The 27461-nt window shown below is 40.0% G+C and overlaps 1 protein-coding gene across 3 annotated transcripts in view; it reads right to left on the minus strand.

Moving 5' to 3' along the window:
- The window catches only part of LOC113030805 (zinc finger and BTB domain-containing protein 16-A-like), an 83072-nt gene that overhangs the window by 17316 nt on the left and 38295 nt on the right, over positions 1-27461 (minus strand). For 2 of the 3 annotated variants that reach the window (XM_026182523.1, XM_026182524.1), the window contains exon 3: positions 1867-11092. In XM_026182523.1, the coding sequence (XP_026038308.1) occupies positions 10825-11092 (268 nt within the window). In that variant the 3' untranslated portion in view covers positions 1867-10824. Of the gene's footprint in view, positions 1-1866; positions 11093-27461 lie in introns of those variants that run through there. The other variant, XM_026182525.1, reaches the window with a different exon arrangement.

The following is a 27461-nucleotide window of genomic DNA, read 5'->3' on the forward strand; positions in this document are numbered from 1 at the left end:
AATAGACTATTAAAGTATAGGCCTGTTTTAACTACACACAACCATTTGGTTTTAAATGAGTCCTACAGCAACTATAACATAGAAACTTTTTTGCATAGAAAAGTTACTACATATTATATAAATATATTTAAATTGATGGGCTCATGTTCTTCCTTTGAGCTTGTGTTTTCTGCTGAAAAAGGCATTTTTTCTTCTCTTCTGCAGATTGTTTCCATCCTCACACTCAACACAATTTGACTATTAGGTGGAGAGAATTAGTTGGAACCGTAGAGTTAGTATGTGGCAAACAACGTCATGGCCACCACATTACAAATGCATCGATCGTGTCGTTACAGTCTATCGACAGACAAACAAACACCGCGTGAAAACGAGCTTGGCGCTGTCCTGTGAGCTGTCCTGTGTAAATGTCGCGCCGGTTACTTTCTGCACTGGGATGTGTACATACGTGTGTGTCTCTGTGTCTGTGTGCACAAGCGTGTGTACGTGCATGTTTGTAGGTTTTACAGTCGAGCTCAATACACCCATGCCTGCGCACACACTCGCACAAAGCAACACAAATCCATACTAGCCACAGGCTCCTCTCCAATCTATTTTCTGCTCAGCTGGTTTTAAATGAAGTTATTATGACTCATTAAAATGCCCACAAGCTTGTGGAAGTCGGCCAATTACGATTTAAATTTAGCCTCCTGCTCTCACAACCTTATCTCCCCCCCACCCCTCGTACAACCAACCTCTCATCACTGCCTCTGATTTTTTTCCCCCCTCTTTTCTTGTGGGAGTAGGGTGTTTGTAATGCATTTGGGAATCCTTTAAGAGTCCCTTCACTTTCACTCACACACACACACACACATCTAAAAATGACCATTACATACATACAGGCCTACCACGAACGTGCAAGAAGTCAGGAACTTAACGATCCTTGTGAATAATTTGGCCAAGAATAATTACATATCAAAGACAAAGATAAAAACGAAAATAAAAATGTAACTGGGTTTATATCAACATGTGCAGGCCAGACACACATAGCAGAACCTCGTCCAAATGTGGCAAATACCACTAATTGCTATTCAGAAGTGCACAACTGCACCTTGCCAGTCCCACATATACACACTCTCAAAAACACACTTTTAAGTTTTTACATAACTGAAAGCTTTTCTTGGTCAATTTTGGTTTCACTTGGTCATCCTTTTGTTTTGATTCTACCCGACAGGAAGCTATTGCCACTGCATTTCTCGTTATGCACTGTTCGTAGTGTGGTATGTAGCGTTTGTAGGACCAAATTCAAATCACAGAGGAAAAGAATCTGGTTTTTCAAAGAGGAGTTTTACTACTTCTCTACACATTTTATTCTTTTTTTTAATCCCAGTGGACTACATTTTGCAATACTGGGGATTTTAAGAGTGTATGTATATATATATATATATATATATATATAACTGCATTTTTTATGATGATGACGATGATGATAATATTAGGCAAGAAGCTTAAAGTGAAGACTTATTGTGTCCAGACAAGTACCACTGAGGATTCAATCAGCTCCGCCACTCTGTCATCCAAATGCCCCAAGACAGTCTGAAGGACCCTTTGCCTAAAAAAAGACACTCTCAGAATACCTGGAAACTAGACTGAGAAATTCCACCTGATCCCGCTTTAGCCCCCTTGAGCAATGCTCACTATTCAGCCAGTAAGAGCTCACCAAACACACATACACACACACACACACACAGACGACCTAATTTAACATCACACTCTGGAGCAAACAAATGTCTGCAGCCTCTGTATCTTCTCCCTCCTTTTGACTTAATGGTGAGCACTGTGCGTGTGTGTGTGCACACATGCATGTATGTGTCGCTCACCACATGTTTGTGTGCATGTGAGTGTGCGCGCGTGCTTGATTTGCATGTGTGTTTATGTGCATTCTACAGTATCATTTGAATTTCCAGGAGAGCAAATTAATTGGCAGCCTTTTGCAATAATTGACTTTTACCACACACACACACACACACACACACACACACACACACAGAGCGCTCACATCTCTCTCTTAGACACATACACACATGCTGCTCGCTGACAACAAAGCTGCTGGGAGGAGGGAGGGATGATGAAGCGAATCCAAAATTCAATCGACTGTGTTCTTGTTTTGAGCAGAAGGCACACAGTGTACTGTACTGTGAGAGGCCATAAAACTCTCACTCTCAACCAAAAAAAAGAAAAGAAGAAAAAAACAGCCTTTGGTAGACACAGACATTTCAGCAATCACTTACCATCAAAACACTTTGTCTCGCATACAAAAATAAGACTTGGCATCAGAGCGGAATACCAAATCAGGCCCATTAAGGGAGCACAGGGGCACTCGCTACTTAGCAACCAAAAGGATTTAAAGCTGCAATATCCCTGTAATAAAAGGAATAAGATCAAGTCCTCATGTTTTTTCTTCCTGTCTGAAAATAGAGAGGGCTGAAAAGTCAACTTTTAACTTTTTGTCCAACTTTTTTGAATGACGGTCTTTAGGAGTAACCTATACCAGAGCTCTCTGAAGTAACATAATCATTATATTATGGGCTAATACGCTGCAACTGCTTCTTCACTGGTGGTTATTTGTGAGGACACATGAAAACAAATCTGCACAGTACCACTTTACCTTAAGCAAGTATTGTAATTTCAACAACTGCGCGTAATTGACTCAAAACCATCTTCTTGCTTTACTTACAGTTATGAGTTTTTCAAACATTTGCATCACTGTATATAACTGTAAAATGATAGGCAGTTTGAAAAGATATTCATATTTAACTTGTTAGACAAATTACTATTGAGACTTCTTTGGCAGAAAAAACAGCTGTCAAAAGAAGACTGGCAGCCTTTTCCAGTTGCAAATCTGTTTTTACAGTTCTGCTATACAGTTCTGCCAGAATGACAAAATTGGAAGAGAGCTATTTTTTCTGTGGGAAGTTTTTTTTTTTTTTTTGAATGAGTGAAGAGTAAAATAGAAAAACTGAAAAAAATATTTTGCAAGTCTAAATATCTAACAACACAAGTTATTCTATGCAAAAAAACTAACTAGAGGATTAACATGAGGACAGAATTTCATATCATCAAGTCTGATGCAAAAATGCTCCACATGCCTACATACCACCTATGTTTATACCAGAGCATTAATTATATTGCTTTGCAATATAATTTCCAGCTCTGTTGGAAAACATATCATAATACAAAACATATTATTAGACAGTGAGACACTCATGGAAGTAAGCGATACGGGTAATACCCTGTCAATTGCTTCCAGGAAGACAGCTACAGGTGTCAGGTAAAGCCACGCTGACTAAAATGACATTTAAGGCACTGGCTATTGACTTTAAGGGAGGTTCCAGACACAGAGCTGCCAACCGGCCATATTGTCAGAAAAGATCATCTCTTACTCTGTTCAGCCAGGCTATTTTTATGATTTATTTCTTTAAACCACTGCCTTTCCAAGAAGCCCAGAGCACAGGTACACCGAGTTCTCACTAAGGATCGCAGCTGCACAGACCAACACGTTTTTAATGAAGCCACATTTGCTCGTGACAGTGGTCTAACAAGTTCTCCTTTCACATACTCCCCTCCCCTGCCCCTGGAAGGGAAATAAAAATACTGACAGCAGCGCCTGATGCTATAGTATTCCAAGTAGACCCCTGTGCTGTGTCACCTTCTGCCTGTCCCCCATGTGCCCTCTCATGTAATATAACCCAGCTGAGATTTCTCCAGCTGCATAATCCCAGTCGTGCTCGGAACAGTAAATCAACAGGTTGGGGGAAGTATTGCAAGAATTGCAGGGGAAGTTTTAAGTTGCACAGGAGTAATGTTATGGCACTACAAAATAAGCTACTGCTGTTTGCTTTGTCTGTCATATTGTGTTAACCCACCCGAGAAAACAATGTGTGTGTGCATGCATTTGTGTGTGTGCATGCAGGACAGAACATCAGCTGTGGTAAAAGAAAAATGTACATGCAAAAAGCTCAACACTTTGGGTCATACTTTTGTTTTTTTCCTGAACTACTTCTTTTCCTGCTACTTGCTTTTAATAGCACTTCCCCCCCTGCCACCCCTCCCTCCCTTGTGTCTCCTGTCTCTCTTCTCACTCATGCATACACACACAGTCAGACACACATTTAGGAATTTTTGGCCTGGAAGGCAGTCAAGTTTCATTAATTTCTGGGTTTGGGTACAGTACAGTGTGTTCCTGGACTCACATCTGCGAGCGATCATAAATGCTGGAATGCTGGCAGAACATCCAGACCTGCCGGCACAAATATGTCGTCATCACTCTGAGGGAAGAACCGGCACAAAGCCAAAACAGCCGACCAGTTGACTGCCAAACAACCAAACGCCACGGAGATAGAAACACAGACAAAGAGCAATGGGAAAGCAGCCCTCCCGCCTCGCCACATTCATATCCAAATTCTTTGCATTTTTCCTCACCTAAATGTTCTAGACATTTACGTGGGCATCTTACTCCCACACTCAGATTGGGATCGGCTTGGAACAAAGCTTTCAATTTAAGGGAGGCAACTTAAACAGCTGGTCAAGCACAACAGGAAAACTAGTGTTTTGAATAACTCTGCCAGATTTTTCTGCAATGTTAATGCGTACTGTCCTAATCCAATGAGTTGCAGAGCAAGGTATTTAAAACAGACATTTACATCGTTATTCTTTCATCGATTACTTCTGTTTAAAAAAAAAAAAAAGAAGTAGTCAAGCATCTGAATAATGCGGTAAATATATACTTTTTCCAGTTTCATGCAACATCATTCCATTACCACTTGGGCAGCTTCATCATGTGATATCGTCAATTTCTCCACACATTGGCTTTATGTGATAAACACAACACACTGGTTTTGTTTTTCTGCACGCAACCCTAAAAGATCAACCAACAAAAGATAAATTCCCTTCAGGCTGGTTAGAAACACATCTCTAAACAGTAAACCTCACACGGGAAATAACACTGTACTGGCTGTACAGGCTGACTAATGCACAAGCCAAACACAAGCATACCAAACTGATGAGGCCAGTGTGAAACACCACACAATGAGAACACATGACCCCAAAATGCCAAGAGATTATCATGTAAAGTTATGTTTCCATCAATAATGTGATGCTCTGAGATAATATGTGTTTGTGGGTAAACTGTAATTAAGCTCGAGAGCATGATGGGTAAACACCAGCTGTATCAGAACTAGTTTGCTCCATATAAAAAGTTCATTATTTCGTGCTCGTTATTTTGTAGTACTGCAAGAACTCTTACAATCTTGCACAAAGGGCAAACACCAAATACTGTGCTGGTTCATCTCCACAAAGTTTTTGACAGCATGTCAGAAACTAAGTGCATATTGAGATATTGAATTCATACTAAAACAAAATACTGTCAAGTGTTTTTAATATCATCATTTTGTGCTTAGGTTTCAAAAGTTTCCACTGTTTAAGTAATAAACATCTGTTCCAGTTATAAGAACTAAAACAATATTTATTTTAGTAAGATTATTTGTTGAATGTTCTAATGATTTTTATAAAAATAAATTAAATCACCAAACTTCTCAGCATATCACTTTTGAAGAAGATAGAAGAGTTTCCTGAATTTGTGCCACTCTCAGTTATGTTAAAAAAGTTATTTCCCCCGTCTTTATAATTAGTGAATGGAGACATTTAAGTGGTTGCTCAAACTGGATTCACCACAGCAACTGGTAAACAACTAAAATAACTGACTCAACTAAACTCCACTGGGAAATCGAGTTCTGCCTGTTCATCTAATGAGCTAACATGAAGAAACACTAGAAATGTTAGCCATGACTCAAACTCTATAGTTCCATTACACTTGCTATTTTCAGTAAATAAATTCTGTGTCCAGATGGTGTACTCATAACAGTCATAACTCATAACAGTCAAAAACAACTGAGTGGTGTCAAAAACAAGACTCAGTTGTTTTTATTTTGGCTACATAAGGGAAGATACTAATTCCAGATAGCTAGCTAACAGTGATACATGTTTTTTCAGGCATTGTGTGGCGCTACTGTTTGATGTTGGTTAGTATTAAATTGTCATCTTTAACACAGAAGCCTTTAAAATGTGTAGTCGGAGGCTGGACAAGTTGTAAATATTTATATAAAGCAGCAGCTGGCGTGTCAATCACAGCCAAATGCAATTATCCCATTTCCAATAAGTGCACAACATACTGTGTTTGATTGGAGACACTGCTCTGTTGGAAGATAACTAGTAAATACATAGTGTACGCTATGTAGTTCTCTTCTATGAAGTACCATAATAGATTCAAGTTGAGAAATGGCGAAAACAAATTTAACCTGAAAGACCTCCATTTTCTGTTAACAAAAAGACTACATACTGTATCGTAATCATGGATAAACATTGATTTAAAGGAAACAGACAGAGGTAACAGGCACTTACAAGAAGTAAACATGCAGCGTGGTTTTCCTGATTCTCTTACTAGCAAGAAACATATTACTGATACCATCTCTCCATTCATACATCTTCACATTGTGCCCTTTAGCAAAACACTTTACAGTACGATGTGCATCAAGTCTTTCTTCCCCTCTCTCTCTCATACACATACTCGGCCGGCTAATCCAGGAGCTCTCTACTATGTACACATAACATAAAGTGAAGATTAAGTCTCTTAAGCTATAAAGGCAGTGAGATGAAAAGTTGGTGGTAACAGAGATGGCAATATGGGTGCTCAGGAAGAGTCTTTTTGGTAATCTTATTATACTGCAATCTCACTTGGAAAACAAACTGTGAATCATATCAGTCTGGTCTGGTCTTGGTTGGTGTGTGACAATACTCACACATGCACATGCGCACACAACTGGGTGCTGTCTGAAAGCCAGACTATTTTTGACATGGTTGAAACAATGCAATGCATTTTCACTGTCTTGTTTTTTTGTTTTTTTGAGGGGTAATTAGTAGAAACGATACCATTTTTAAATGGGCTTACCTGTTTAAAGAAACTGCTGTGCATCACTGTATTGCATTTTCTCCACTACTACTGATGCTGATACTTTTTTTTAATGTAACATAATTTACAAGAAATACATAAATCAAATGTAAAAGCTAATTACTTTAACTGTGTAGTAAAATCAACCAGTTATCAATGAAAAAAAAGTAAACTGAATGTATTAAAAATAAAGAAAAATAATTTTAATCTTAAAAGTGGAACAATCACTGAAACCAGAAATGGGCAGCTGATGAATGAAATGCTGAATCTGCTTTTGACTAATTGCACATTTTCGTTAATGGGACACAGTAGATTTGGATATATGTGAGTAAATGTAGGTTAAATAAGTAAACCTTTGTTCGGTATTTGGTTTTTTAAGAGACCACTGAGACTGAGTCCAAGAATCTCAGGCTCAATGGGGGGGGACTGGGGGCAGCATATGAGATGACAGATTTAATACATTGATGGTCTATTGATGAACTAATTTACTGCAAAAGTTCAGCAGTACTTTTAAGTTGAGGCATTGATACTATAAAAGGTGCTGCTACAATTTCATGAACAATAACATTATGGTCCTTTAAATGCGCCCAAAAGTGGCTGAGTCAGAGTTCCCCACCCTGTTCAAGCCTCCATCTGCAGGCCTTGGCTCAGCAAAGGCTGTCAAACAGTAAACGTCAGGCCGAGATTAGAAAAAAGGAAAAAAAAGAAAAGAAAACAACAACGTGGAACGGACTGAGACAGAACAAGACGAGAAGAAAAAAATAAATAGCTGGCACAAGGTAGACTGTACATACTGTACCCTCAGTGGTGGCAGGCAGCCCAGACTGGCGAGCTGCCAAGTCCTCCGTACAACAAGCACAGAGAGACAGACAGACGGGCAGATAGACAGGCAGAGAGTGAGAGACAGAGTGGAAAGCAGAGGGGAGGGAGGAGGCGGCAGCAGCAATGTCTGAAATGCTCCACATCCACGACACGCTGTGCATCCCAAAAAGCCTCTCCACTCTCTTGCTTCATCTCCCTGATATTCTGCCTTTTATGAAGCGAGCTGAAGGATGATGGCGGCAGCGGTGGAGGAGGAAGGGTGGAGGGGCTGAGGTTAAGGGTTTTGGGACTTTGTAAAGTGTCATCATTACAGAGAAACACGACCAAAAAAAAAAGAATCCAGACGTGGTGTCAGACCGAGAAAAAGCCTTGAAAGTCAAACGGTGGAGGCGGAGGTGTAGGAGAAAAAAAAGAAACTGAAAAAGTGCAAAAAATAAAAAAAGACAACAAAAACTATCAAAGAAGCTTTGCCTCAGCGCTGTCTCTTCCCTAACCGTCGCCCGTCTCGACAGAAGCGCTCGTCTTGCCTTTTACGCCAGACCAAAGCGGCTATGAATCAACACTGATGTGTGTAACAGTACAGGTTGATGTCGTGCGTCAAGGCTGCCTCGCATGGAAAGAGGAAAAAAGAGAAAGAAAGAAGAAGAAAAAAAGTTTGTGCACTTGCTGCCACAGTTGCTAAAAATACACTGCCCATATCTTCCGCTCAGTTGCCATTTTCAAGGTGGAGTGTGTGGTTCTTCCTAGAGTTTTCAGTCATCTCTCTCGCTCTTTTTTTCCATTTGATCTCCTATCAGCAGAGTTTTCACCTCATGATAATGGGTACAAATTGTGAGTTTTTATTAACCTGTTGATAAAACCGCTTTCTGTTGGAAATCTATTCAAATATTACTTCAGCGTCTACAAAACAACCCGTTAGAAGACTTTATTTATACTCTGCTACTTTCTTCTAATTAAGAAAAAGATTCCTTTTTAAACAAGAGGCCCTGCTTTATTCAGGAAGTAATTATGATCATAAAATCTCAAACACACATCTATCTCTCACTCTTTTTCTCCGTTTCTGTCAGCGTGGTTGTTAGTGATAAAGGTGGCGCTAAGTAGAAAATTCAGCGTGTCCCATTATAAACAGAGTTCTGGACAAATGGCTCCATCCTTGGGCCAACATTAACACAAATTTGGGGTTTTGTGTATGTGTGCAGGAGGTGTTGCCTCATGAGGTTCCATGGCTTTTACGGTGTCTCAATAAACCATCTGCACTTAGGGCCTTAGCAGTGGGGAACTCTTTGCCGCCTATAAAAGACGGTTCATTCCATTAAAGCAGTAGGCTCAGAGCACCCAGACTGCTAGGGTGTGGGTGTGTGTGTGTATGTGTGCAAGTGGGTGGGTGTAATAGTGTCAGACTCCACCAATCAATGTGTCCACTGTTCTGACTTGTACTACCTTTCAGACCTCTAATGTCACAGAGGTGTAGGATGACAGGATGATGATGTGCAGGCACCTCTTGGGTTAAGTTTCCCAGAGCTGCTCAGCTTGAAGAGTCATTTAATCCACAAATCACTGCAACTAGGTTATGCTCCACATTCACATGTTCAATATAGAATATTTATAGTAGGACAAAGCAAATGTAAGTCAACTTTTCCCTCTATTCCAATTTCAGGCAGCAGCAACTTCAGTACTGGAGTCTATTGTAAATGCTTAAATGTAAAAATCAGCTTGCAACAAATATATTCTGCACAGTGCATTTATGGTCTATAGTGACAAATCAGTCTTTGTATCTGTTAACAGATGCTAGCATGATTATGACAACTTAAGAGTATGAAGTTTAAAGCTAAAATGCATGTTTAGCCCATTAGGTCATATGTATTTTTGTATCACTGATCATACTGAAAGCCTGTTACAGTGTATTTGGATTCTATTAGTCCTAATTAACTATCACTAACTATAATAACTACAACACCACCTACTTTCAGGAACATAAAACAGTTTTATGAGTTAACTCCAAGGCTCTAACTACTATGTATGACAGTGAGGTGGTGTCACTGGGAGAAATACATAATAAAGGAAGTAAATGCAGAGGAGGGGAGGGGGGGGGGGGGGGGGGGAGCCAAACTAACTAACTACGTTTAGTCACATGTCAAGCTTGTGGTTCCTAAATATTTGTCCTCTAACCTTTCTTACAGTATTGTTCTGGTATTTTTTACTACTGATTTGGTGACGTCTGTAGCGGATGAAAGTACCTCAGGTCAAAAAATTATGGAGCAGCAAAACAAACTACTGTCATTTTATTAAAGAAGTCAGACACTAATTGGCCTTTTTCTATCACCCTGTGAGCAACTGCGATCTGATTTAATGCTGCACATGGCACGAGTCTGCAAACAGCAGGGCACAGTCAGAGGAGTTGGTTACCTCGTTGAGAAGTTGGTGGAGTACAGCCTGTCGCCTGCAGCTCCTTATCTAACGGCTCGCTGTGGCTGCTCATTCTTGTTCTATTACTTTGCAGCTTTTGATGCACCGAAAATGGTGAAAATGATCATTGTCTCGTTTTGTTTGTAGCGGTAAGTGCCAAGGTGACTGACAAGTTGCACTTTCTGTGCGTACTTAAAAACCCCAACTCATTTCAGAGCTTTTAACCTGGAAATACTTCACATGAATTAACATGGCATGCTTCATCAGCAGGTGATACACTTTACCAACATTTTGCTACCTTACTCAGTCACAATGACTAAATAATTTTCCCTTTTGAGCAGCTTATCCAAAATTTATTTGACAGAGATTTTGACTCCTCATCTTAACACCATTGTATTGCCAAGTCAACTACTTTTTTTTACACACATATTACATAATTACATTCATTATGCAAAATATATTTCAATGAATTAAAGAATACTCTGGTTTCTATGAAAGGCATCACCAGATATATTAAAAATGTATAATTTTCAATGCATGGATCCAAACATATGAGACATTTCAGGCCCAGGCTCCGTGGGTTATCAGTGGGGTTCCAAATGACTACTTTTCACTTAATTTGGAGTCATAGTTTGAATTTTTGGACAGCAGTAAAATCTGCCAGTAGTGCTTTTCTGTACAAAGTGGCAGCAATGAATGCTCTTTTCTTTAAAGACTGTTACTGCTAGCTCAACAGTGATCACAGCGAGGGGTTGTGGTTTTGGGGTTAGTTTGATTTCCTTACCTGAATGAGACAGCAAATGCATTCGTAGACGGAGGCTGTCCAGGAAGCTCTTCCCACACAGCTCACAGCTGTAGGTCTTCATTCCACTGTGCATCTTTCTGTTGACAAAGAGCAAAAAGAAATATTTTACCATCTTTCAGTGAGACCAGCCAGCGCTTAATGTACCACCGATAGACGTTTGTGTCTCTAACAAAGCGGCTTTTTACAGCTCATAACTAAAAACTTCCAGAACAGAGAAAGTTTGGCCTTGTGCATTTTGAGAGAATATGTCACACTCCATCAGTCTTAACATCAGCACAAAACAGTAACCATGAGTGTAACAAGTCATCCATCTACCACACATATTATCTGCAGGGACCAGTAGACCATGACTTGCCGCTGTAAATCACAAGGTGCTATTCAAGCAGAGGCGGCATTATCAGCTACCTACATCTAAGGCGCTGCAGAGGGATACGATGCTGTAAAGTGAAATAGACTAAAATAAATAGTGAAACAGAAACACGCAAAACCTCTACTTACTGTTACGAACCATTTATGGAACAGTTTTTGATGACTGCTCTCAGAGCTATGAGCTGTTGCGTAGCTTGAAGCCAAATCAGATTTGCAATAAATTGTCTATTTCCAAATGGACAGTCATTAAGCTGTAACGTAGTTTAAGCACACAAGGTCAGACAAGACTAAGGGTCAATATTTGATTATGAAGTAAAGGCCTTGAAGGTTAGCTAAGTAAATAACATCTGACAACAGAAAAGTCTAGTCTTACGGCTCTCTCTGCTCCTCAAATCCTCAAAGACCCCACGGCTCAGTACAAAGCATATTATTCTTGAGAGATATCTGAAAGTGCTCTAAAGCAATTAAAGTGACACGAATTGCCAAACAACTGCCACAGTGCCTTAAGCATCTTGAGAACTTCAAATACCTCGCCTTGAGAGAGGTACACAAAGCCACAGACACACCCATGATTGTAATCATCGTCAAGTTTGTGCTGTTTCTGATTTGGCACGTTTAGTCTTCTACAACTGTTGCTCTTTCATACAACACAGCTCCAAAAATGAAGCATTACTTTTTTGATGGTAATACTAGATTGTGGGGGAGAAAAAAGAAGTGACAGGTTGTGAAAAAGCCTTTAGCTGAAAAAAAAAAATCATACCAAAAAAAAGTGCACAGGAAAAAGACATGATTCTATACTCAGGTGAGTGTATGCTTCAAGCAGGCAAAAAAAGACAACATCAAATACAGCTCACGCTCTCCACTGACTAGTCAGGTGGCAAAAAGTGATCAGCCAAGTGCATTCTTGGGGAAACAATGCCCTTGATGAGAGTTCTGCTCAACTTGGGTGAGATGACAGCCATCCATCTTAGCGGCTCAACAAAGCTACAGAGGAGGAGGTGGTGCCACTTTCCCAAAACATGACTGATTGATGTCAGATGTCGAATGCAAATTGATTTACAGCTCTCTTTTGTGCCTCGAGAGGGAAAGGAAGAGACAAAGCGAGGATTGAGACCAGGACAGACAGAAAGAGATTATAGCGTATGCTATGGCAATGGCTTTGGGAGTTATTAAGCTATCAAGTCTAGTATGACTTCACTTACAATTAATTGCTGCAAAATATCCCCCAAACCTGACACAAGCAGGGTAAAAACCAGAGAAGTATGAAATTAAAGAGAGGTTAGAAGTTGTGAAGAGACCCTGGAAATCAAGGGCAGAATGACAGCCCTTTGGCATGCAGTCAGCAATTAAAAGGTCCTCTAAATGCTAACTGCCCCCAAAAGGGAAGAGGACACTTAAAAACAACAAAATAGGAGAAACAAAGTGTCATAGAGTGTTACATATCGTTAAAGGGCAATAACGCTCCAGATACCGATGTTATATTTAGCAGCTGCACATCATAAGAGTAGCATAAAACAAACATCTTAATCTAATTTGACAAACTTGGCAAACAGTCATGACAACATGGCATCAAAATGACATCAGGATGTTGTTTTGTTGCACAAATATTTGAAAAACTCTAAAGCAATTGCTCAAACTCCAAATTGCTCAAGTGCAATAGAGCTGCATTGTATTCAGTTCTATTGAGGCAACCGCCAATGGACAAACTGTCAACTCTTTTTCTCCGCTTCTATAATAGAGTTCCTCTGTGACTGGTTTCAAAACAGTAACCCTTAAAAATGACCTTTTCTTTTACTCGAGGGCATCAAAGACTAGCGTTTATTCCTATTGTTTTAGAAATATTAAAAACAAAATTTACAATTTTAAAAACTGAAAAAATATTTGACAAAAGACCAACTGGAAAAAGCTATGGAAAAGGGTTTTTCTTTCCTGTAAGAGTCATATGCGATGTACTCACACGCTCTCAATGAGATAAGGAGAAAACACACGTACGTGGTAAGCCACAACATACACAGAGGACAAAGCCTTTCAAAGGCCTTTTGTGTCCCTCCTCAATCTGGCCATTGTGCCCCCCAGACAGAGCACTGAAACGGTATGGATGGACTTATTAAGGGCACTCAAAGCGGAACCAATGCCATGTATTTTCACCGTAAATGTAGCATTGATGAGCAAAGGGTGGTGTGCACGTCTGTAGCTGGGGCTGTGTTAACTTTAACTGCAATGGCTAGCACTACCTACTGAAAAAGCACATTACTTGATGTTCAACAGAATGGCAACAGCACCTGTTAAAGTGATTCTGTGTGTTAAAGGGAAGGGTTGGGAATTTTAGAAGACCACCTTTTTAAAAACGCATTTCTTTTGGCAAAAACTGCAGATTCTCTACAGGCCACTTGAGGCTAACTGAAATGTTTAAAGGCCCAACTAGACAGCAGATAAAAGAATATTTACAGGCTCGAAAAATTATTTTGTCCTATTTCTCTCTTTATTACAGTTTGCATGGTGGATGATTTTTTTAGAACTCCCTTTATTAAGGCTTAAGTGTAGAGACATGAACACTGACAGGTGAATGGCAACACAGGAAGCTGTAGCTGACAGCTGTCTGCTAGCCGTCTGCTTCTTGTTCTCTAAACCGTCTAACGGAACTGGACCTCTCGGCCATGTTTTGGTGTATTAGCAGTTATGTAAGACACAGTGTAGCTTAATCTGGTTGATTGTGCTAGCTGCTCGTCTGAATCTGTGCTCCAGTTTTGGTCAGTGAAATACTCGTATTTCAAGCCGACGGCTAGGTTTTCTTGTGGACATTCCAGGCTACAGTTGCCTAGGTGAAACCTCTAATATGTTTACTCCCAGGTCATATGTCAATAATTGGTATTCTTCACTCTCATTGGTAGGCACTTCAGTTGCTTGCCTGGAAGCTGAGGAAAGTTTACCTGAGGTCCTACCCACTTCCTGTTGCCAGCAGTTAGTGCTCACAGTTACTTGAAGTCATGCAAGGTCATTCACTTTCTATGTTCTCTATTTGCCACGTCACTACAAATTGCTTCCACCGTGGATGTAACTTTATTGTTCTACTCTCTGATCCAAATACGGTCACCTCGGGCTTCGGCAGCGGTAAAAATTCAAACTGCTGATGACTTCCACAAGCTAACCTGATGCAGTATAAGCAGCTTTATCTGTACAGCTGCCATAATTAAGCCAACACATGACTCATTAATTGGTGTGTTAGTTTAGTTCATCTATGAGTCCACTTGGATGCTAGTGGCAAAAATTCCGTCATCAGTGAGCGCAAGGCTCTCTGCTTTTTCTTGTCACTTGGTGGACTGGTCCATGGGGACACGGGGACTACAACGCACCTCAATGCATGCGCCCTTTGGGAGGATTTCAAAGACGTATAACAGGAATGACTACTCATCCATGTCGTCGGCAGATGTCTTTATCTGTATCAGAGTATAATCCATGTGTAACATTGTTTCAGTCAGTCTATCCACCTTGACTGGATACCATGATTATAATAATAATAATAATAATAATAATAATAATAATAATGGATGGGATTTATATAGCACTTTTCAAGGCACCCAAAGCGCTTTACAATGCCACTATTCATTCACTCTCGCATTCACACACTGGTGGAGGCAAGCTACGGTTGTAGCCACAGCTGCCCTGGGGCAGACTGACAGAAGTGAGGCTGCCATATTGCGCCATCGGCCAATACCAGTAGGCGGTAGGGTAAAGTGTCTTGCCCAAGGACACAACGACCAGGACAGAGAGCCCGGAGATCGAACCGGCGACCTTCCGGTTACAGATACGCTTCCCAACCCCCTGAGCCATGGTCGCCCGTGATGATGATCATAAAGAAAGGTTTACCCGTTATATACACGAGACAGGGTGAAAAAAATACCTTTATGAAGATGAATGTTGTGATTAGTTTGTCTAATAACAGCAAGTATTTATGAACCCTACTTCTTTGGGGACAGTGCAGTACAGCAGAATAGTATGCATCATTAGAAAACAGTTAGTACTTAAGGCATACTTTATATGCCTTGAAATGCTCCGTGTGCTTAAGTAGAGCTGATAATGGCTATTCAGTAATTCTGTTTCACACACTTCAGTGCTTTAACAAGGTTTAATGGTATGCATAAGGATACTAAAATATTGTCTCAGCTTAGTGATTTACTTGAGATAGACCCCCCTCTGTGCACACCCTTTCTCAAATCCCATCGTAACTGTCTGCTTTCATGTTGTGCTACTGAAATAGATGAGGTGTGTGCGTGTCTAAACGAGGGTGTGTGGTGGGTGGCAGTCCAGGGAGGGAGGGTGATTTGAAACAGACTGACTGTACCCATTAAGGAAGTTCACATAAAACTCTCTCAGGCCATTTACTCAGTTAATAATCGACTTTGTCCAACAGTCACTTTTGACAACGACAATAAATTTTAAATTTATGTCAACAAAACATATGCTGATCACCTCGTGCAGAGTGCTTCCTCATAAAAAGCAGCCCAACCAAGGGCTGTTTCACTTCATGTGTGTATGTTTGAAACGTGAGTCGATTACAGGCCTGTGTTATTGAGCCGTAACAGCTTGCCTTATGTAGTTTCTGAGCTCTCCTTTCCTATTTTGCCGCCAGTCTTGGCTCGCCATATATCATAACTTGCGCTGTAAAGACCCAAGCTTTCCACCTGCTATCAACTTGTAACAGATTTTAAAAGTCAAAATAAGGTGACACACTATTAATACACACAAGATACTAATACTATACTCCATGGTTCTTTGATGGCTTTGGGTCATCCAGATTTCATACAATTGAGCTTTGACAGAGGCAGCAGAACTACTGCCAAACCCTGTTAAATCAAATGAGTCTGCTTGAAACTCATGCTGATATCCTCTCAAGCTCAGATAACCATTTTATATCACCACATTCAAACTATTCTACAAAAAAAAAAAAAAAAAAGAAGAAGAGGAGAGAAGCAGAACCATGCTTGATGACTTGCACTTATTTATCATTGCTCGTCTGAAATCTATTTCTCCCTCGGCAGCCTTAAGTGTTGTTCTCGATCCTCGTACATCCTTTCATCTTTTATTTTTCCATTTTTTTCTTCCACCCTCCATTCCTAAAGGGAGCCATAAAACACCCGAAAATGATGTTTGTAAATAAAAGCTTTGCAGGAAAAAAAATGTGGGTGTTAAGATGGAAAGAAGAAAGCACTAAAAGATAAAGGGAGGCAACTGATAGGAGGTGGTAAATTGAGGAAGGGCTGTGCAGTGTGTCTGTGGCTGTTTGTTCATTAGTTCTGAGGGTCAGAAGAAAAAGAACTGATAATTGGGAAAAAGGAAGGCCAATGAATAGAGCTCGGACTTAAATACCAGAGGGATCTCATGTGGGCATCTGAGACATTTGTTGATGATTAAGGGAAAAAAAATTGAGTTGCGAATCCCATTTATCTCATGTGTTAGCTTAAAACACAAACAAAATGGGACCCATTCTTTCTGTAAAGTGTTTTCATTCCTTTCCACCTTCTGTTTTCTTTATTCTCAAAGCAGCACTAATCAATATCATCATAAGTAAGAATGGATCAAAGCAGTGAAAAAGAATCACTCTTAACAATCCTGCAGACAATCATCGTCTGACTTTACAATCCTCTTCGCGTTATGCATGCTTGACGTCACCGTTTTATTATACCAGGTGGTAAACGCCACTTAACCACACCAGGCAGCTGTTTTCAATGGAAATGCTTCAAAATACCAAATGTAAACTGCATGTCTGGCACCAAAATGACAAAGTTTGCCAATATGTGGAGGAAACAATTGTGGTAAACATTGAGCAAGAAAAGTCTTTTTCTCTGGGTTAAGCAGAGACAAAACAGATTAAAACGCAGGTTAGTTTGACGTCATCAGGTATTTATAGTACTTTTTATTTATTGTAAACACAACCTGCTCATTTGCAGAACCTTCAAAGCCTAACAGGAGTCTACAGGTTGTAGTTTGGGAATCAGCGGGTCAGATAAAACTGAATGCTCTCCGCTACAGAAATCAGTTAGCAGATTGGAAGCATTTTTTTCCTACTATACTATTCAAAGTACAGATACATCTGAAAAGCTACCATAACCTTAGCAACATAAAACAGCACTTCTCTTCTTTTCCAAATACATTCTCCAGAAATCTCACCATCATAATTAAAATAGCAACAACATTTCTTAGGTGGCAAATCATAGTCATATTTGACAAAGCAACAAGAATTAGAAAACAAATCCCATCCCCCTGTTTCTGTGGGACGAGCAGAAAAAAAATGGAAAACTTGGAAAAAAACAAAGCAAAACATCCTCATCACAGGATGTTCTATGATTACTATGAGAGAGACTATTACTCGCAAAAAGTACCAATTATCCTCAACATTCACAACTTCCTTGACATTCCTGAACTTTCAAAATTATCCAAAGCACAGCCTGACATACCAGACCAACCCAAACTTCAGAAGAAATTCCATCTCTTCATTGCCCAACAAGAAATCTCTCGGTTTGATGGCTATCCACTGGAATTCTTTAAACGCTTCTGGCAAGTCATCTCTCCCTTATTCAACATAATGGTCAAAGGAATCAAATTATCAGGACTCACACCCGCGCACATAAACACACGGCTCTTATTACACTATTACCAATGACCGACAAAGACCTCACTTCCAGCTACAGACCATTAAGTCTTACCAACTATGACCTAAAAATAATCAGTAAAACACCAGCCAATAGATTAGAGACAGTTATATCTTCATTAACTCACTCAGACCAAACAGGCTTTATTAAACATAGACAACCAACACGCGCCGCCTGTTAATCTCAGAGACCGCTTCAAAACCATAACGACACCGAATGCACAAAAAACCTTTTGATAAAGTTAAGACTTTCCTCTTTGCGATCCCAAGGACATTTTGGTTTGGGCGCTGGTTCCTTCATTGGATCAAACCTCTTTACCGCTCACACTCTGCACCAGTTGTAACTAATACCCGGACCTCTCGAAGAAGACGTTAGAGTGAGGTACAAGACAAGGTCGTCCACTTTGCCATTTTAACTGAGCCCCTCACAGCAGGTATTCAACAAAACACGCACAAACAGGGCACTTTCATCATGAAATCAGTTTATATACAGATTATATTTATTTAAATTCTCCACTGGACCTTCCACAAGTTTTTAACCTAGTATCCATAATGATAAAATTAATGAATCAGGCCAAATCTAAATGTCTACCACACTGTGAGGAAGGGATAAACCACGTTTCCTTCTAGCTGTCAGGATGATTACCTCTAAACTATTCATCAGTTCTCAAAATCTTAGAATACGATCTCAATAACTGGAAGAACTCATTATTTGGAAGGAAAACAGCAATAAAATTGTCCATATTCACTAAAATAATTTTAAAAATAATTCTCTTCTACTCATTATAACAAAATTTTACTGTAAACTTAAGAAAGTAAAAAGATTAAGGAATCTACTTTACAGAAACCAAAAGAGTGTGGAGACCTAGCTCTCAGACACAAATACCTAGCAAATGATCTCAAATACATACATGTTTGCAGGAGTCAATTAAACACAACAACTGCTTTAAAAACCATGTAGAACCATGATAGCTTGGTGAAAAACAAACCGCCGGGCTCACAATGTCTTGTAAAAAATAAAAAATAAATAAAATTACGCCATTTTGGCATAACCAAAAATAGACCCCTTATATTCCACTCATGGAAAAAAGCAAGAATCACTCACTTGGAACATTCATTAGGGTATGAAAACACTAAAACAGTCAGTGACATTGGTAATAGCAGGTTTTTTTTCCTATTATAATATTCAAATCTGAAAAAAACAGTTTAAAAGGAAAAATCAAAATTTCAGCCAACCCTTCAACAACCTCCACTGATTACTGAACTCAAACCCATATTCACTTGGAAAAGATAATTCTCAAAATTATATAAACTTCTACTAAAAGCTGAATATATTCCTCCACAAAAGCTTCAAGACTGGGAAAAAGACCTGCCAGTTTCAACAGCAATCAGTGGACACGACACATTCTTTCAAAAGTCATTCAATACAAAACTACACAACGCTCATATGACACTACACAAGCTACATTAAATAGGACTGAGTTTTGGACTCCTGTGAATATTGCACATTAACCACTACAGATGATTCTACCTTCATGCCACCTGGCTCCGCCCACTCATTTTATTATTCTGGCTAAACATCTCACAAACATCTTGATGTATTCTCAACCATCCAGGGAAGTAAATTTCTTCTTCAGTCGTCACTTGGATGAGTGACAAAACGTTTCTCCCACAAAACGCTACGTCCAGATGAACAGAATCAACTTTTTGGAGATCTCACAAACATCATTCTCAGCCTCATGTTGCAGCATTCCAGCCTCTCCATCCGTTTGTCCGCTTGGAAATCTTACATCATTTTAACCGTTGCAGAAATATGAGCAACCCATATGGGTCACATTGACTCTAAGAAACAGAAAAAAAAACATCTCAGCGGCACCACTTACTATCAGATTACACTGCAAGGAAAGACAAGTGGCACTTAAAAACAATAACAGAGATAGTTTTAATAGATACTGTAACAAAATACGTATTATAAACAAAGATATAACCCTACGTCAGTGGGCCCCTTCAGTTTTCTTTTATCATAAACAGATTTGATCATTCTGTATCCCGTAATCATCTTAATAGGCTTTCATATTACATCCTTTTGTTCAAAGTTTTTTTCTTAGTCGTTACATTTGTGGTTGCTCTTCTGTTCGGTTCAGCGTTTCTCTGGATTTATCACCACTGTTTGGTTGCAGAAAAAAAAAAAGACAGTGGCTTTATCTATTAACATGACATTTATTTAAAAGACAGGTCAATAAGCATTACACTGCAAACACAGGTCAATAAAAAGACTTTAAAAATTATCCGTGATATAAGTGGGATAATGCACTCCAGACGTAAAAGCCTAGCCAATGCTATATCCATTTGGGGATAAAAGCACAGGGTGGACAAGGACCACTGCCACACACACACACAAGTTTCTGTCATGGTGAACAAAGCCAAAATGATGCACGAGGCAATTCAGTGACACTTTGGTGCCTGATCCTAATGCGGCCATAAGTGGCGCAGTGTGCTGCCGCCACCTCTTATTTTGGTTCCCTGACAGAGAGAGATAGAGGAGGAGGAACAAGAGACTTTTTTAAATATGAATTTCCAGTCCATTAAAGGGATGACCATGTCATGCAAACAAACATGGCTGGGAGATGTAAGAGTATAATCATGGTAGTGGTGTTCCGTGAAACAAAAGGACCATCAGAGAGGAAATAAAAGGAACTTGATAGTCAGATAAATTACAGCGCGTGTTTAAAAAAAAAAACAGAAAAAAACAATGATAGGATATAACGCCTCATCCATTTGTTTGTTGTCCTCCAAAGCACAGTGGCAAACACATATCTGGTCTAGTGAGCTGTTCATGAGCAATGTGCAGTTCTTAACATTTACATACATCCATTTTGTTGCAGTCTGGAGAAGCAGGTAGAGAGAGAAAGAGAAAGGAAAAAAGCTCTCTATCATTTTATCCCTGCTTTTAAGCTTCCCCAGTTCCATTGCCCTGCCATCCCCATCTCACACCTCTGTCTTTGCTCAATCAAAATGTATCAGGCAGGCTGGCGTAACATCGGTCGGCGTGGGCTGTTTATCCTGAGTCCTCCTGCACATATCAATGACTTGGCCCCCGTTGTCCCCCCGCGGGGGAGACGTTCATATAAATTCAAGCCACACACGCGAACGCCGAGGCACTCGTGTTGAGCATAGATGAGCAGCAGGGCAAGAGGAAAAGAGGCGAGACAGAAGGATGGGGAGGGAGAATGCCACTGCCTTTCATCCTCATTGTGTTATTTATAATATCTCAGACACTACCACCCCCAAATTTGCCCTGAGGGCGTCTCGAGAGAAAAATGCTATACCACATCGTCGGGTAAAAAGAAAAAACAATAACAGTAAAGATATTCCCTTCACCGCACGGCCTACTTCTCGGCCTGTATGTGACCTGTAAATGTCTCGTCAACTTTTGCCTGGTTGTGAGATGTGACATTTTTCTTAACATCCATCAAATCTGATCAGTGCATTTTTCATTATGGGTGTGATTTTTTACAGCTGGCTTTAAAGAGTTAGATTAATGATAGCCATATGTGTTATTAAAGTCCAATCAGTCATGTCTTAGTTAGCCTACAAGAAGTGGTCTAACCTGAAGCACTAATTTATGTACCGCACAAGCTATTAGTGGGGACAGACGTTGCTTTAAGGTTGTATGCTCATCATTTTCTGTCTGTAATGACCAAGCTTCCAATACAACCTGTTGCGTATTTTTTCAAAAACACCTCTCTCACTCTATTCTGGCCTTAGTAAGCTACTGCCAAGGTGAAATAGTGCAATTAAAATCAGACATTCTGAGTAAAGTCATGCATTATTTCACACAATGGCAGTAATAAGGTTCTCGTTAAAGCTGATACTAATGATGCAAACTAATGTAAACATGCTAAAGGACTTTAAACCACTTTGAGACGTGGAGGATGTCGAACTGCTGGCTTCCAGTCATATAGACATACATTAGGCGCCCTTTGCCTTAATGCTCCTCATGGTTTAGTTTGGATATGACGGCACTGGCGGGTGAGGCAAATGCTTTGATAAATTAAATGATGTGAAAGAATACTGTCAGTTCAAATAAATATATATATATATTTTTGATATTGAAGCCTTAATTAATGACTGTTTGGAGTGTGACAGACACTCATCCTGCCTCTCAGTGAGTCCCCTTAATAAATGCTGTCACCATTTCCATTATTTATTAGTAGAAAGATTCTAGTGCTTATTTTATAAAAGCCAGACAGAGCACAGGTGTAGAGGTACATTAAATGAGGAATCTCATTTGTTTTCCACTTCCATAACTGTTCTGTGTGATACACAATTTACATTTTTGCCTCTTTTGCTCAAATATACTAATTTTGTGATTTCAAACATTATGAGTTAACCGTTTTGAAAATTTACAAGTGAATTGCATTACGACCACTAAGAATGACCCCTCAGACCCCAAAATGAAATTACTGCAGTGACGTTTCGGGTGAGATCAGTTTCAAAATGCAGTTGCAGAGCCTGCTAGAGTCTACCGAGAGCAGCAGCATGCAGTGCTGTTTCTCAGCTTGTGTTTCAACAGCTGTACGGGAGCACAAGTTAAAAAGAAAGAAAGACAAAACAAAAAAAAATTAAAGCATCAGCTTAAATGCAAACTAATTATTACCACCCAGGCATGACTGCTATGCACGCACAGTTCAGAAAGCCTTGGTTTTAAGGTAAGAGGACAATAACAAGGAACTTCTAATTGTGCTTCCCGGGCAGTAAGACACTGTTCAACCTAATCCTAGTTAGATACCTGGATTCCCCCAAAGCGCAGAAAGTAGGATTCACTCTCTAATACCCTCAGTGTTACTCAGAATACCATTTCAACCTCTTTTCTACTGTTCCACTCAATTTAAAGTGCCCCCCACCCAACCCCTTCCGACGAAGCCCTTTTATTCAATAATGGGTGACAATGAAGAGAGAATATGACCTGGAGGTTGAAATTCAAATCCCCAGGCTGGGAGAAAGAAATTTCAGTGGAGACAGAAAAAAAAATGATCAAAGACTGTTAAAGGCACACGTGACAAGACACCTCAAATGCACAGGATGTTATATTCAAACTTTGCAGCAGCCTACAAACACACAAAAAACCGTTCACAAGGCAAGTGCGCTGCTGCAGGAAGAGCACATGTGCGAGCGTTTAGCTAGTTATCAACCACCTAACTCGTAAAACGCGTTGGCTAAAGTGACAATAAACGAAATTTGTTCAGTTAAGAGAAAACCGAGAGACACGAGTAACACACAGCCTTTTTTCTTTGAATGCGCACACTGACCCAAAAACTCTGCCAAATAATTCAGAAGATGAATGGAGCCAAGTACAGAGGCTGTGACCTGTCACTGTCTGTAGGTACTGGGCAGCACACAGGTGTGAGTGTGTGTATATGTGCAACTCTCTGCAGTTTTCTTCCCCAGGTCATTACTATAAATGACAGTGTGCTCTTAGTCAACCAGCCTGGTTATATAAGGATTAGAGGGATAAGGAGAAAATAACTTCACACTTTTGAGGGCAGCAAATGGTGTTTGCAAAGTCTGCGAGCTGAAGTAGGAGCTTGGCTTTGCCTGCAAATAATTTCACACCCCCTTTCCCCCCCTTATTTTTCTCATTTTAACTAGACCCAAAGACACTTTCACTCAAGCGTTGAAACAGTGGGAACAAAGACGAGGGAGAGCATGTAAGATCACATGTATAAAGTATTTCTGTTAAAGCCCATCTCTGAGACAAACACCAGCCCCGCTGCTCCTCTTCCCCTCGCTTCTCTTTGGGTTTGCGCATCAAAAGACCCTGTCGTCTGAAAATAGCACGTCAACATTTTTGTTTCTTCTTATTTCTTTTCAGTTTTTTTTTTTTGTGACTCTCGACAATGTTGCCAGTTTGCTCGAATCCTGTTTTTCCTCTGCTCCTGCTTTCTTGATGTGTGAGAGGTTAGAGCGCATCGAGTGAGACGGTTGGCTCAGGCGTGTGCGTCTCTTTGTGTGTGTGTGTGTGTGTGTGTGTGTGTGTGGTAGCAGAGCTTTGGTGGTCTATAAAAAGCAGCCAGACAAAGTCTTCCCTCTCTCCTCATGCATTATGCATTGGCATCACCTTCCATCAAGTGGCAGAAAAACCTCAAAGATGTCTAACTTTAGCTTCCACTCTGAAAGCCAAACAGAGGAGGAGATGTGTTATTTTGACTGCCACAGTCGAGCTAAGCACCTGTTACATCAATAAAAGCTGCATTTCGCAACAAGAACGACAACAACAACCTGTGTGATGGCACAGCACTCACAAAAAAAGAAAGAAAGAAACAAAAACAGTTAAATGCAGATAGCGAGGAGCATGTAATGCGGGAAAGGGTTGAAATAAATTATATGACACAGAATCAAACTTTGACCTTGTAGAGAAGGTTTGTCTGTTCTTTGGCAGTTTAAAACAAAAAGGGAGAAGGCTTGAGAGGCTTATGGCAGCTCACGAGCTAAAGAAACATTTTATTTAGGGAAAATAAGGCCACTTGGAAAGGAGAGAAAAGGAAAATGGAAAGGAATTGGGAAAGAAAATACAATCTTTAGAGCAAGACAAGACAGGATTGAAGTAAATGAAATCGAAAGATCATATCATGTCGTATTGAAATATTGACAAGACAATGTACTGTATCTAAAATCAGTCTTTCACCTAGGTCAATTCAATAGTCTCTGCAGGTCAGCGTGACCGGTCTGTGTAAAAGGCAAATAAAATCAATTTTAACAGTTTTTTTAAAATGGCTTTGTGTTTTTCCTTTGGCTTTGTTCCACTAATTAACAAAAATTTACACCCATACTTTTTTGTACCAACAAAAACAAGTATATAAGAGTGAAAAAATACTGTATTCTTTTACAAATAGATTTAGAAGGAAGGAACACACACCGACCTGTGGATTGTAAGAAAAATAAAAGAAAAAAAAATACAGCAGTAAATTTAATATGTGTAGAATTCAGACCTGACAGTCTAAATCAGACAATCGCTACGTTGCAGTACACAAACTGTATTTCCAGATGTGCATTCGCATAGCTTCAGAATTATTACTGCTACCACTGAGCAGATGTTGCTTATCTCAGAAAATCTTGGCACACTGTCACAAAGCCTATTTCATCAAAAGCAGAGCTCCAACTTCATAATGCTGCCCAGTGTAAACACTCTTGTTTGTCTGGAAACAGGAAAGGGACCTTGTGATTTTATTATTTGTAGCCAGCGTGAGCCAGAGCAGACCAGTTGACAAGGTGATTATTTTGGTATTTGGATACCGCTCTCAAACTATTATGCAATACCTGGGGGATTGATTTACTGTATACCACGTTACGCAGGACGTTCTGGGAAAAAGATAGTGGGTTTCCACAAAAGAAATAAAAGAGCTTTTTTAAGAAGAAGAAAAAAGGGTTGGGAGAAAAATAAGATTGCAGGGTCTTATTTTGATACTCGAGAGGGGCGCAGGCAGGTTGTTTTGATGTGCCGGACCTTAGAAACTTAAGAGTATGTGCGGCAGCTTGGGGAGGTTCAGGTGGCAGCGGTGGCGCTGGGCCATCTGCACTGTCATTCGCCGCACGTCCGCCTTCCAAGAGTTGCACAGCACCCACGGGCGTCCCAAACAGCCCCAGCCGGAGCTCTGCGGGGCTGCAGTAAACAAGTCGCTCTCATCTCAGACAGTGTGTGTGTGTGTGTGCGTGTGTGGAGGGGGGGTTAGGCTCTGTGATACTCTGCTTTTTTCCTACAGACAGAGTGCTTGTAATAGCAGAGTGTTTTTTCCCTTTTTGATGGGCACCCAGTACTTCCACCAACTTGAACATGTTACAGACACAATGTAGGCAACAGAAAGTCATCTATTTATAAAAACTGCACCCAATGCATCAATAAACTATGTGACGAACAACATAAGACAGCTGCTTTTTTAGACCTTTGCAGTAATTTGCTCTTTACCGATTAGCCTTTACTGATTAGTTTAATCAACTCCATGTTTGATTATCACTAAATGTCATTTAGGAGGAAATGCTGGCTGCTATATCTTAAATTCATATCTAATTATCCAGGGTTGTACCCCGCTTCTTGCCTGGTGACCGCTGGGTTTGGCTTAAGCCGTCCCGTGGCCATGAATTGGACAAGCGGTTAAGAAAATCACAGCATAAATCACACAGTCCTAGCCTTTTTATATATATATAATTTTTGCATGCATTACTAAATCTGGGATCCAGATTTTACCCCTAACTTTCATTTAGTCAAATAAATAAAATGAAATCGCGTCATCCTTATGGGAAACGAACTGCATTAAATATGACTTACCACAGACTAAGCTAGCTCAAAGGAAGCAAAAAGATAATGAAGCATGACAATTGCTCCTATTTCTGGAAGCCCCGCTGATGTTCCCTGGAGGTTCCTTAACCTGACTTTGGGAATCATTGGTGTATATTATGTAAGCAGAGCTTGTTCTGCTCTTATTTATACCTGATGTCTCTTCTTCGCTGCTGTGACATAGCATTCCACTCAGGCCCATCATATCTGACCTATAACGTGCAGTTAACTATGGATAAACATATTGCTTATATTAGTACCTTCATCTCTCCACGGCACCCCCATTAAGGGGAGAAAACTTAGACGAGTGAGTATGACAGCTGAAGAGCAGCCAGTGAATAGAGTGGGCGGTCTGTGCCAAGAATTTCTGTCAGCTTGAATCAGTGCCTTTGCCTGCACAGAGGAGGGTCATGTGTGAGTTTGGTTTGCGAGTGTGAAATATAGCTAATAACAAAGTGATCGGTGGCTTTTAACACCCCCCCCCCCCCCCCCCCCACACCTTTTTTTTTTTTTTTGCTGCCAGCGATTAAGTTGTATTGGGGCAGTTTGTGCTGTCTGTGGCAGTTCAATTAATAACATTGGAGTAATCCAGAAATCACAAAAGAGTAAGTGTCATCTATGCATCAGGTAAACTGTTAGATTTCAAAACAGCCTATGCTAGAAGCTTTTGAAGCCAGCAGGGTCAAAATTTAAGAGCCACTGACGAAAAATACAGCTAAGAAAACAGACTGTCATCTATTCAGATGTTATTAATAGAGTTAAACCACACTGAAGTATACAAAAAAAGGAGAGCAAAGTAATGCACTGCTAGCTCAACATACATATTACTGTCACAAGTACAAAAAAAATCTGCACAGAAACTGTGGAAGGCAACTTTAATAACAGGACTTAACAAATTGGGGCTTTAAGGACTCTGAACTCACATGGTTTTAATCAACACTTGCATTGAGCATATGTACACAGAAAAGAGTCAGGAGCATGAGTCAAGAGCTCTAACAAGAAAATAAGGAGAGAGAGGAACTATATTGTATGAGCGAAAGGATAAAATATGTGCTGACAGCTTTTTGGCCGGAGGGCTAGAACACTGAAATAG

This window comes from Astatotilapia calliptera, chromosome 10, assembly GCF_900246225.1.
Source record: "Astatotilapia calliptera chromosome 10, fAstCal1.2, whole genome shotgun sequence".
NCBI classification, from domain to species: domain Eukaryota; kingdom Metazoa; phylum Chordata; class Actinopteri; order Cichliformes; family Cichlidae; genus Astatotilapia; species Astatotilapia calliptera.